At 38.9% G+C, this 13,261-nt stretch overlaps 1 protein-coding gene across 2 annotated transcripts in view; it reads right to left on the reverse strand.

Annotated features, from left to right (window-relative positions):
* The window catches only part of LOC137193582 (choline transporter-like protein 5-A), a 54,089-nt gene extending 47,471 nt beyond the window's left edge, over positions 1-6,618 (reverse strand). For both annotated transcript variants that reach the window (XM_067604808.1, XM_067604809.1), the window contains exon 1: positions 6,346-6,618. In XM_067604808.1, coding sequence (XP_067460909.1) covers positions 6,346-6,433 — 88 coding nt within the window. In that variant the 5' untranslated portion in view covers positions 6,434-6,618. The remainder of the gene's footprint in view (positions 1-6,345) is intronic.
* Positions 6,619-13,261: the final 6,643 nt, after the last annotated feature.

Here is a 13,261-nt window from a genome sequence, read left to right on the forward strand (position 1 = left end):
GGAAGAGTTCACAACTTTTCAAGTCTATCTTAAAACAATAGTCAGGAGCCCAAATGAAATAGGTTTTTCTTGCTGTAATCATTCTACCTGTTCATATTGACCATTAGAAGTTCCCTTCATAATACACTCACAATGTAAGTGATGAGGGACAAAATCCACAGTCCTCCTTCTGTGCTAAAATGTATTTAAAAAATTATCTGAAGCTAATATAAAGCTTCAGCGTCCAAATGAGTCAAATCAAGCAGATATCTTCAACATTACACTCTTTTTAGTGCCTAATTCCCTCTTTTTGTTACTGTACTTCCACCATAGTTCAACAGGGAAACACTGTCTGAGGAAACACAAAGAGGGAATTAGAGTTCTATGAGAGATGGCTCTCTTTCTCAGGAGAGACTGAACAGGTGGTTATGGCAGGTGTGCAGGCTGCACTCCAAGGAGCAGTTCCACCAGTACCGTCCACACCATTAACAGTAAGTTCTGAGAGAGAGTGGCTGCACCAGAGATGGGCTCCTGAATACATCTCAAACTTGGACCTAAAAAGTGGGACATTTTTGCAGAATAACCTTCAAATAATCTTCAGAAAAGGCTCTAAAGAAGAGGTAACAGCATTGATCAGCAAGAACAGAAGAGTATGTATCATCTTTGGATATATTTTTTAAATCAAAAAAACTAGCTAACTGTCAACTGCTAACTGCTAGCTGCCACTGTTACCAACAGTCCAAAGGAGAAACTGCACTGAGGAAGCTAACAGAAGAGTTATTTATTGAAAACAAGAAGAGAAATTAAGGGGTCTTTGTTGGTGATATTATCTCTCTCTCCGCCATCACTGGTGTGATCACTGGTGTGATGGCGGCGTGACCGACGTTTGCGGCGGCCTCTCCTAGTTCCAACTATGCAGTGTCTTTGTCCATGTCTACGTCTATGTCTGTATCATCATGTGGAGCGCGAGGGACATATGTCTATGATTGTCAGTTTCTTTTGGACATTCATGACAAAGACTTTTGTGACGAGAAATACTGGCCGGGAGCTAAATCAGCTGAGTGAGCTTGGTCTGCCTGGAGCTGCGCCAGAAAGGAAACATCAAGAGCGGTGCGACAGGACGTGGAAGAGGGGCAAGCATGGAGCAGTGCAAGCTAGGCGAAATGTTAACCTATATAAACCAGCAGTTCCAACAATCATGTTCCCTAATGTTTCTGGACAGCAAAATGGATTATATAACTCCCCCATCAGTGCTGGTCACTCGTTGACATGCAAGAGCTGTCTACATCAAACTGAGACATGTACTTTTCTCTCTAAATGCACTTTGATGCACTCTGCTGCTTGCTTATTCTTTTTTTGTTTTTTTTTCTCTTGGGATTTATATGTTTTTATCATTTTTTTTAAAGGGAATTTTTAGATATACAGTATATCTTTATCCTCTTTGTTGTTGTTGCACTGGTGTGGGCTGGGAGGAACAGCATGAATCTTGAATCTTGATGCTAAAAAGACTGTAAATGTGGCAGATATCCACTTGATATAATTAACTCAGACTGCTGAACCTTCATATGAGCTTCAGATCAACTTTTAAATGTTTGGCCCCCATCATTTACATTGAAAGCACATTTGAAGGGGATCTTTTAATAGCCAATATGAACAGTAGGAATGATTACAGCGATGAAAACCTCTTTCACTGTTCATATGGACACCTGACTGTTGTTTTAAGACACACTTGAAAAACTGTGAACCTGTCCTTTAACCTTACCTTAAATCTTCACCCTAAAATGGAATGATTTACATTATGGGGACTTGCTTGTTGTCCCCAAAAGGGAGCAAGAGTCTACATAATGTGAATGTGCAAACAGATTTATGTCCCCACAACATGAGTAATACCTGGCAGGCACACACACACAGTTTGCAAGCTACTATATCCTCAGGCTTGTGCCAACAGACAGGGACTGAGGAAGCAGAGAGGTGAGGAATTGGGATAATATCACTAAAAACACAGGAAGAGATAAAAATGTCAAGAAGTTTTGGTTTAATATGGTCACATCTACATCTATTCTACTCTGTTCCAAACCAGAATGTTTTAAATTCATAACAGTGACTCAACATACAGCAGGCAGCTACTGTACAACAACAAGCTGAGTGTCTAGAGAGAGGCATCAGGACCTTGTTGAAGTAAACAGACCTGAGGTCATCTGATGGTATTAGTGAACAGTAATACTCAGCTAATCTTTATCCTCCTGCTGACCAAAATAGATTCAGTCTGTTCTACAGTACAAAGCACCTGTTGGCTTTGTTGTCACATGCTATTTTTAATTAAGCATTTTGCCATCTCCCCTACTGTACCTGTTCAGACTGAAAACTCTGACCACATGCTCATCTAAGGACCACGTTACCCATATTACATCCTCTGAGACAGTCCACTGACTTCAACACGAGTGTTGCCAAGCAAGATGAAATAGTTCTTTACCACAGTGAAATACAGGGGATGCAAGTTGTTTATCAGTCTTATCATTTGTAGAACACTGTTTTAGTTTTTCAGTTTTTGAGCAAGTTGTAAGTCTACAGCAGCCTGTAAAGGAGACCTGGCTGGTAACTACAAAAACCCTGCAATTCTGGGCTTAAAGAGAAGGAACACAAACTCCTTGAGGAAGCTCTAAAAGCTTGAGGCTACCCAAATTGGGCCTTTCTCAAAACAGCAAAAGGATCCTGTAAAAACAGAAGCTTGTCCACCCTAAAGGGCAATAGTCTGTCTACATTTTTTTATCAATGTAGACAGACTGTCACCTGTAGGACCCAGCATTCTAGCAGCATGGTTAGTCAAAACACAAAGGAAATATATATAGAATTGTGAAGCAATTTACATGTATTAATCGTTTTTTATGCCAATGAGTGAACAGGTAGTAATGTAACGAAAAAAAATGAGACCTTCCCCAACTTTCTCGGTTGTCTGTAACACCCTGTGGACTGATTTCTATATGAAGGGCCCGGGCCGGATTTTCCACAAAAATCCAACGGAAGTGATGTTTTTGCACATTCCCGAGTGCCTTGCCTCTCTCCCGCTAATGTAAACAAACAACCGGTGTAATGACACAACACAACAAAAAAGGTACTATCTGACGAGAAACGGCCTGCAGATATTAGCTCTCCAGCTAACGAAACAGCTAGCTGCCTCCGCCGACCACTACATATTTCACAACAACACCCCCGCAATGACAAGTCACCCACTCCTGAGCTCACACACTGCTAAAATAACACTGTTTCCTCAACAAAGGGGCAGAAGACAAGCTCCAGAGCAATACCCCTTTTGTTTTTCCTGTTGGTAGTCGAAAGGTTGAAATAAGCACATATTTCACAAAAAAAAAAACACAGCGTGTTGCTCCCCAATTACAGTGTGTTGCTCCCCAGCCACAGCCCACTGAGCTTACTGGTGTTTGATAAACACGGTTGGTAAAAACAACTGGCGGTTTGCGGGTCGGGTCAGGTTCGGGTGGTTGATTAACACATATTTGTGCGAGCTGGGTGTGCGGATTAGCTCCCACCGGCCATCGGACACAGTGTGGCAGGAGCCTCGGTGTGTGTGTTTGTGTGAGAACGAGTTGGCGCACATATATACAGAAGGTGGGGGTGGGGGGGTGGGGGGGGGCAGCTGACTCACGGAGTGAGAGATGCTTTGCTGAAACACAGTGCAAAACACAACGTTAGAGATTTTTTATGTAATTATGAGAAGTGTAAGCAAGGAAAAATACAAGGAAAAAGACCTGCAATCTTGTGCCGTGACCACTCATGCAAGCACCATGATGGTGACTGCACCTCATTTACCAGCCACAGATGTCACTAATGAGAAGGAATTTCTGATTCCTACATACAGAACCCTTAAAACACATCATATTCACATACCATGTGGCCCTGTTATTTATAAGTTTTAGAAAACGTTGTTTTCCTACCTATGTGAAAAGTAAAAAGATTTTTTTAAACTCTGACTTTGTGATTAGGAATGTAAATTTAGGTTAATTTGTCTCGTTTGTGTTTGTTGCACATGTAGAGGAGTATGCTATGAAAAAGTGAAGCCTGAGAGACAGATAGCCAAAGGAACGCAGTGCTGAAAAGGAGAGACGAAGTGAATGGGCTGCAGAGCCCAAAAGGTTATGGAAATTTATGCCACCGCTTGGCCCTATGTCCAGGGGAGGACTACATGTTCCAATAAGCATGACTCTGATGTGGACAGTCTCTCTCTGGATGAGCCAAGCCCCACACTCACAGAGTGATGCTAAACTTTCCTCCTGTAGCCTAACCACCAGCCCACACTTCATGATGCAAAGTTCCGTGATGCCCTTGGAGAACCCCTGCTTGCCCACACCAGGTCATTCAAAGCCCCTACAAAGCCCCAGTACACAGTATTTACACTATGCAGTCAATTATTTTAATTCACTGCATATACTTGCCTGATTTGTAAGAATCCCGGTGGCAAGATACCTGAAATTACACAACTGTTACAGTTGTATTTTATTCAGTTATCTAACAATGGATATTACTATTATTATAGTGAGTGAAAGAAAATAACAAGGCTGTAATTAACAGTCCTATCTAACACACAAGGGTTCTTGCTTTGTGTGTGTGTGTGTGTGTGTGTGTGCCTCACTATGGCAGCCTTGGCTTTTGTCTTTTGTGGCAGTAATGATACTACAGTAACGATAATCAAAAGGAATTCTGCAAATCTTTTAAACTATCAAACTTGCCAAAGACACATACTCAGTCAGTCAGACACTCAGAGGGGGAGATAGGCTAGTTGTTCTCCTCCAAGGTGCTGTGCAGCCTACTCTCTGTAGCAATTCGTCAAATTGCTCCACAGTCAGTCTGAAATATCACCAAAACCGGGCAAAATCCAAGTGGAGCTCATAAACCAAAACAGTAACACTCTCCCAGCTGTGTCTTCGCTTGGTTTATGTCATCTACCCTCAATGTTTGTATCTGGCTTGCAGTCAGCGTTGCAAAATAGCAACAGGAAGAAGTTTCCTTTGGTTTGTGTCTATTATTTCCAGTTCACAACATGATGCCACGTATCTGGACCCTGTAGTGACTTGCCCACATCAAGGCAGACCCCTGCGTTGTTTTGCTGCACTGGGGTTTTCATTTTGAGCACAGCCTAACCAGTGTCACATGAGAGCCAGATGGACTAACGACACACATGTGACCTCCACCACTCTCAAGTTGTAAACAAAACCACAGAGGTAAATACCTGAGATTTGGAGTGGTGAAACATCATCAAGAATACAACAAGTCCAGTTTCTCTTCATTTAACCCCTCTTGATATACAACAATTAAGTTTATGAATTTAATACAGAGAAGTGTTATAATATGATGGTCCTATCAAATGTTTACTTTGTTTTCAATATCCACAGATAAAATCCAATTATATATCTCTTCTGTAGCAAGGGACAGCTGTGCTTCAGACTAGTTTTCTATCTCAAACCATTCCTGTGTCCAAAACCATTCATTATTCTCTAAATATTCCACCACATACTGTGTGAGCCATTTTATACAGGTGACAAATTTGCTGGGCATTGTCTCACAGTGAAACCAACTTCATTATAAGACTGTAATGATTTTCTCTTTACTAAATATTTGAGAATAAATGTCCAGTCTTTAGTAAATAAGTTGTGGTTTGTCTTTGTTTCTTATTTTTTTGAAAATGCTTGAATTACAAACAACACCAGCTCTGACAAAAATAGCAAAAAATAAAATGTTACATAAGGTATCCATAGATACACAAACACAGAATACATATAGTAACAGGTTTTGCAAAACTACCCTGTGTCAAATGATGAACTGTTCTTTAAAATGATGAGATAAATATCATAAAGACTGACTAACAATTAATGTACAATTATATTTAAATTTCCACATCTTTGGGAAAATAATTTACTGATAGTAGTACAGTCAACCCATTATCATCTCAACATTATACCCTGCAGTCTGTGCACACGGCTCAGGTGAAAGCTGACTCAGGTGGCATAGCTGGATAAAACCTTTTAAGAGATTCACATTTCTAGACAAGATTTGTTTGCTATTCATATTGATTTTAATCTTGTTAAATACACTGATTGAGAAATCTCTTCTAAAGAATAAATAATGTGCCAACCAGTCTTGGTCTCCCCATTATGGTAAGTTTGTAAAACATGGACTAATCATCCATCTATTCACTTAATTTAATATAAAACCACAGGGGACAAAAGAAAAAAAAAACGACTAAGGGCTTTTATAGATAATGATATACTGATTTAAAGCATATAATAAATAAATAAATAAAAACGTGGAAAAAACGGTCTATTTAAGCTGTCAACAGACTGGTTCAGCACTCACCGTAGAAGGGACCCGGCGGTGCAGCTTCGGCGGCTGTCACGCTCTGAACGGCGGCTGAGCTGCTCTGGATGTACCGGTGAGGCGCCATAGCGCGCGATGCTGCCGGTGGACAAAGGAAAAGATGAATGAAGAGGCAGCAGACTCTGGTAGTAGTTTAGAGTAAGCTCCTCTCCTCCCTCCCTCTCTTCTCAACGTCAGACCTACTCCCATAGGCTCGTGCTCTCTATGGGGACGTCACGCCAAATTATAGGCCTATGTAATAAAAATGGAATGTATCGCTTCTCCTCTCAGTCAAACATCTGTACACCCATGCAACATAGCCTGCAATTTAAATCTGAATATATCCAAATTTAGACTATATATTTTTAGAAAATCTCATTTTTTGTGGTACAACCAAACGTCAAATCACTCGTTATTTCTAAAAACTGGAATAGGACTTTGCTAAGATAAGATAAGACTTTATTGTCCCAGAGGGAAATTTGCTTTGGATATACAATGTACATCGTACAACTCGTATACCAAGTATAAAAAGTAGTTGTACAATAAATTACTCAGATCACTCAAATTACTCATAAATCCTCAAAATAATTATAAATATAATTCAATAGTTTACAGCTCATGATCGTTTATTGAATAAAATGGTAAAAAAAAATTAAAAAATTGTCCATCACAAAAACCAGACCAGATCTTCACTGTCAATGCAGCCTAGTCTGCCAAAGTCCTGAAATTGGGCTATTGCGTCATAAAACAACAACTTCACGTATCAAACTTTTACCCTGGTGTTTATTCTAAATGTACTCAAATGATTCATCCATGATTCACTACTTTCGCGACAAATCGACTGTTAAAAAACACTAGCCTACATTTTTGCAGCTGCTGTTCTGCATGCATACATTTTTTAATACATCTTCATATCCTATTATGATTCTACACCTGTGTTAAGTCAAAGATGTATAGACTGGAGTAGTACATGCATGATTGTAGTTCAGACATTAAAGACATAGACCATTCCCTCAACACATTTAAACTCCTGAACAGTATTTCTCCCGTCAATTCAGCTCAGCTTGAGTAGCACTGCACCACTGCCCCCTGCAGGTAGAACAGCAGTAACACACTGAGCAGAGTTCCTTTTGCTGTCTTCAGTCTTGTTTTACAGTGTGTTTAATGGATCTGGAAATCTGGAGACGGAGCTGGTGCTGCAGTAATCATTCAAATCGGAACAACTAATGCAATACTTCAGAACAAATTCCACACTGACAGTCAATACATTCACAATAGATTACAAGTTTTGTTTCCAATCAGAACAGAAGTTTTAGAACATTTCATCCAAAAAGTCTGCCCTCATAATATTCAGTCAGTTAATAGGCCTATACAGCAGAGCAAATTTTGATTTTCTCTTGCAGCATGCAGATTTCAGACACTACAAGAAGTATCCCTTCATGTGTTGATCTTTTGGGTAAATGTGTTTGCAGTCAAAAGGCTGAAAACTCATCACCCCAAATCTATAATTTTCTGTTAGAACTTCTCAGTTTGGTTCTGACAAACCATTACTTTAAATATGAAAAGCAGTTATTTAAATAACAATACATCCTTCATCAGATTTACAGGAGAAAGCTGTCCAAACAGAATCCATTTTGTCCAAAGATGAAAACATTATTCAGACTACCATTTATCAAAAACCAAGCGGTCGTTACACAATCTTACATGCTAAAAGTAATCAACCACAACACCGTAAACATTCGTAAACCTATTCCACCCTCCATGACTTTCAAAATAAAGCAGAAGAGATGTGTGTTTGAGTGTGCTTCATTAATAGGCAATGTCCTCAAAATAAAATGGACTTGCCATATAAGCAAGCTAAGAAAACTGTATCTGGGTCCAAGCAGCCACTCACAGTCCACCTGGGTGTATATAGGACTAAGGGGCTGCACCTTTCAGCTTTTTGGTCACCTTTTCCTGCCTGCTTTTGCCCAGAGCATACTGTATGTGCATTTAGGGCTATCTGTTGGGATTGACACATAGCTCTGTATGTTGCTGTTGGGTTTATGACACAAAGTTAGTAATTTTTTCAGTCAAATTTCACTTGATCAATGAATTATCTTAAGCTACTGTTTCTCTGGTATTTTATCTGCTACTGTTAACTCTTTGCCAGGGAAGCTCCAGAGGGGAGAACTGCCTTTTTTGTTTCCATTCTCTTGTTTTTGGTATTGATAGAGAGTTAGGATTAGAATTGTAGCCGTTTCTTTTCAGGTAGTTGTTATTTTGGCCTGGGATTTTCCTGAAGTTCAGTTTAAGATTCTATATTTGGCAATAAAGGACTGAAAAACTGAATAAACTGACTCCTCATATTCTTCATCTTGTTACTTCCCTCTCCTCAGACCAACATGGGGTCACAATAGACAAGCTCCAAACAGAGGAGATGCACTTGGATTTGAGGATTTTATTGTACAGTTTTATGTTATATGTCTTGCGTTTTATCTTTTAACTCCCTGGGACCATGTTTGAAATAAATGTTTTCACTTAAGCACATTATACCTTGGATTTTTTTAATGTCCGTCCATAAATTAGTATCATATCATAAACTCTTTTGAAAAGCCAGAAAGCAACACCTAGCTTTTACTTAATGGCAATTTTAGGCCCAGCAAGGCACCATAACAACACTGTAAATATTTCAAGCATCTTCTCACTGGTCAAACATTTTACCATTCTGTTGATGTAATTTATATGCTGACCTGCTATTGTTCAAAAATGTATATTGAGCATACAAAAAGAAAACTAAAGCTACATTTTTCTGATCCAAAAACACGGATTAAACTATGGCCAAACCCTACAGTATATGGAAGCAAATCATGGCCCTCCCTCCTCTCTGTGGTTTGTTGGCCTTGAACAGGTGTCACTGATGAGTGGTGGGTGGAGACCTCCCAAAATATCTGTGTCAAAGAGAAATGTTCTGGATAGATGAACTATATGCAGTGGTCCTACATGATCTAAATTTATCTTTAACCCTCTTTTGTAATTTCATGTAAATGTTTTTCTAAATTGTTGTGGGCATTGCCTTGCTGTTTTCTGTCTTTTGGACAACATCAATTTAGAACTCCTGAGTTTTTCCTTTTTTCTTTTTAGTTTGTTTATTTTTTCTTTTTTCTTTTTTTTTCATTTTTTCTTTAGATTTAAAATATATATATATATATATATATATATATATATATATATATATATATATATATATATATACAGTGGGGTCCAAAAGTCTTGAGACCACATTGAAAATCTCTAATATTTTCACATAAACCCGGAAATAATCAGAAAGTTTGAGGATTCAGAAACATTTAAAAACACAAGAAGTTATGACGTGTAAAATGAAGAAGAAATATTTAAGATTCCATGCTATTTCTAGGTCAGCAATCAAATTTAAGCAAATTTTTGGCATTAATCTATTTAACTCCTTTGTACAAAAGGTCAGAGGCTCGTTCAAGTAACTCAACTTGCAGCCAGTGTTCACCTGTTATAAAAATGGCTGTGCCTCAAGTTTCCAGCAGATCATTTCATACTAAATAGCATTGTGATAGTGGGAAACATGGCATCAAAACTAAGTGAAAGTGTCAGAAATAAAATTGTTATTCTAAGCAAAGAGGGGCTTTCTCAGCATCAACTCATGACTAGACTAAAGGTTTCTAAGTAGGCAGCGCATGGAACTCTAAAACACTTTGCAGAACTGGATCAGTTGTATCCAAAGCACAGTCAGACAGACCAAAAGAAAAAGAAGAAGCCATCAGAAGATTAATACATCAAGCTTAGTTCCCTGAGATAGAAAAGTAACTTCATCACAGATACAGAATTTGCCAAATAAAGAAGACAAGACTCAAATCAGCAAAAGTACTGTCAAAGAAGGCTGTGAATAGCAGTTTCTAAACCACTTCTCAGGAGGGGAAACAAGGCCAAATGCTCGGGGTGGGCTAAGAAATACCAGCATTTCACAGAGGATGACTGGAGAACAGTCCTATTCACTGATGAACCCAAGTTTGAGATTTATGGCAGTAACAGAAGGGTGTATGTAAGGAGATGATGATCCTGCAGTATATCAAACTGACAGTGAAACACAGTGGTGGGAATATTCAAGTCTGAGGGTGTTTTGCCTACTCTGGAGTTGAACACCTGCACCAAATTGACTCCAACCTGACCAAGGAGAAGTACCACTCCATTCTTCAGAGACATGCTGGACCCTCTGGTTTGCATCTCTGTAGAGAATGATTCATACTGCAGCAGGATAAACAAACACACCTTAAAGCTTTGCAAGAACTACTTGAAGACCAAAGAAGACCAAGGAGTCTTGACTGTCATGGACTTTCCTCCATAGTCACCTGACCTCAACCCCATTGAACATAAATGTGGGCACTTGAGGACTAGAGAGCTAAGCACTCTGTGACATCACAAGAATTTGGAACACTGGCATATCATGCTGGGATAACATGGGTGATTAGGTTTTGACAGTTTGACAAACTTGTGGAGTCCATGCCAGCTCAAGTGTATGCTGTCATTAAAGGTCCAGTGTGTAGTATTTAGTAACATCTAAAAGAACAGACTTGATAAAAATTGAATAGATTATTTATAAGTATATCTTAATTAGTGTCTAATCAGCTGAAAATAATAATTGTTGTGTTTTCGTTATCTTAGAAATAAGCCCTTTATATCTACATGGGAGCGGGTCCCCCTCCACGGTGGCCGCCATTTTGCATCACCATGTTTCTACAGTAGCACAGAATGGACAAACCGAACACTGACTCCAGTGAGGGCCTTACGCGTTTTAGATTCAGTGGGCGACTACTGGAAATGCACCGGTTTTAAAACGAAGAAGAAGAACAGACCAAACATTTTGTATTGTGAGAAGTTTTTGAAACCAAAATCTGATAAATGGAGGATCATACTTATTTAGAAAATCACAGGAACGTGAAATGTCGTCGTCAAAGAAACGAATACACAAAGAAGCTAAATGAAATCGGGACAAGCAACGGCATAAAACGAGGATAAACCCAGATGGAAATCCCTGATGAGAGAAATGTTTGCAGACTGACGCCGAAGTTTCCTGTTTACTGCTGGACAGGTAAGAGTGTAATGTATGTTTATTTTGCCCCGCTGGTAATGGTTCAAAACCTAGGTTATGTACAATGTTTATTAGCAGTACATTAGTTTCCCTGAAAAGAAATGCCGCCACATAACGTTAAATATTAGCACACTCTAGCCTCAGTTTGTGCCTCTCACGGAACTGGTGGTCTGACAAGAGACAACAGGGAGGCGACATCGTGCTAATAACCCAACAATTTATTCATTTTCTGTGGCAGTAAGACAACACATTGATTGATAACTAAGATATTTAGTGCTGGTGATGTGCTAAAGACAGTAAGTCAAAGTAATGAGTTAATGTGAAAGATAAACTGAGGAGAATCTGCTCATCACCCAGTTAATACATCCTGTGAATATATATTTATATTTTTCACAGTGCTCCATGATTTCATTGTTTGCTCCTAATTTGTCATTTAGGAGCACATGTACACATTGGGGGGCAAAGTTAGCTTATAGTCCAACACAAGTAACATTTTCCCCATTTCAATGTTGAAAAACACGTAATTGCTACCAGAGTTTTAATTTTACATTTACATTACATTTATTTTTCTGTTATTTATTTTGGTGTGTTTACCCAGGCCAGCCAAGGCTCCCAGCATCTTAGGACGTAACATAATGTATTACATGGGTTTGTGACTGTGTCATAAAGCACTTATTTTCTTGATGTTACTGTTGTTTCTCCAGCTATGAGAGAGGTCCTGTAGCATAAATGCATGGTATTGCCTTTATCTTCATCCTAAAGTGACTGTGTAATAGATCAGGGGTATTTCATCATGTGCCATTGCTGGCTGGGAGTATGTTGGTTTTCATTACAACCAAAGACAACAAAAATTGATTTCACTGAATAGCTACTTGTCTCTGACTGAAAGTGTGTTAATCAATTAAATAATCTGATCTAGTCTGTTGTTGGGATGAAAATCTGCATGGAATAAGGTTGAACAATTTCTGGTGAGCACATTAGATAGATAGATAGATAGATAAATAGATAGATAGATGATTTATAATAGTAAGTTCATTCATTTGTGCTATTTTATTTTCCTTGGGCACTACGGGTTGGCATTATTCACCATGTCTGTGACATTCACACCCGCCATATTAGAGGTATTGCAGACCAAGTCAGGAGAGGTCTAGGTAAGTGATACACATTTGTTTGCCTATGTAGCATATTAACTCACCCTGTAAGTTCTACTCTTGGTTAAATAGCACTATTTTCACATGTACAACTGTATAAAATGTATGAAATACTAAATTAATTCTATGTGTAATAGTACTGTCTTCCACAGAAGCAGTTTTCCATGCAACTGCTGCTCGACACACAGCTCCAGGAGCAGATGAGGAACAGCAGTGCCAGTGAATCATGGGTGTTGTTCCTGCCATGAGAGCATCTTCATCCAGAGCAGTAAATTGGTGTGGTTTTGGTCTGACCCTTGTCAGCTATTATATGTGCAGCAATTTGACTGCTGGAAGGTGATCAGATAAATTTAATCACCCTGCTTTTAGTGTTCAAACAGACAGATTATTAACAATCTCTTTAACAAGAGTTAAACTTGTGTGACCTGTTACAGCACTTCACATTACAACATATGGAGGTTACTGCTCGACACAATAAGTCTACATAGTTTAAGTGTGAAATAATTTATACAATTATAATTCAACCTTCACAAAGTTCCCAAGAAGTTACCCAAAATAATGACCTGAAAAACATGCAGCCCCTCCATGTGTGATTATTACCTGCAGGCTGAAAAACAGCAAAGGTTTTTCTCACAGATGTTATTTATGAACTGAGCAGGCATTT

This window comes from Thunnus thynnus, chromosome 12 (genome assembly GCF_963924715.1).
Source record: "Thunnus thynnus chromosome 12, fThuThy2.1, whole genome shotgun sequence".
NCBI lineage: Eukaryota > Metazoa > Chordata > Actinopteri > Scombriformes > Scombridae > Thunnus > Thunnus thynnus.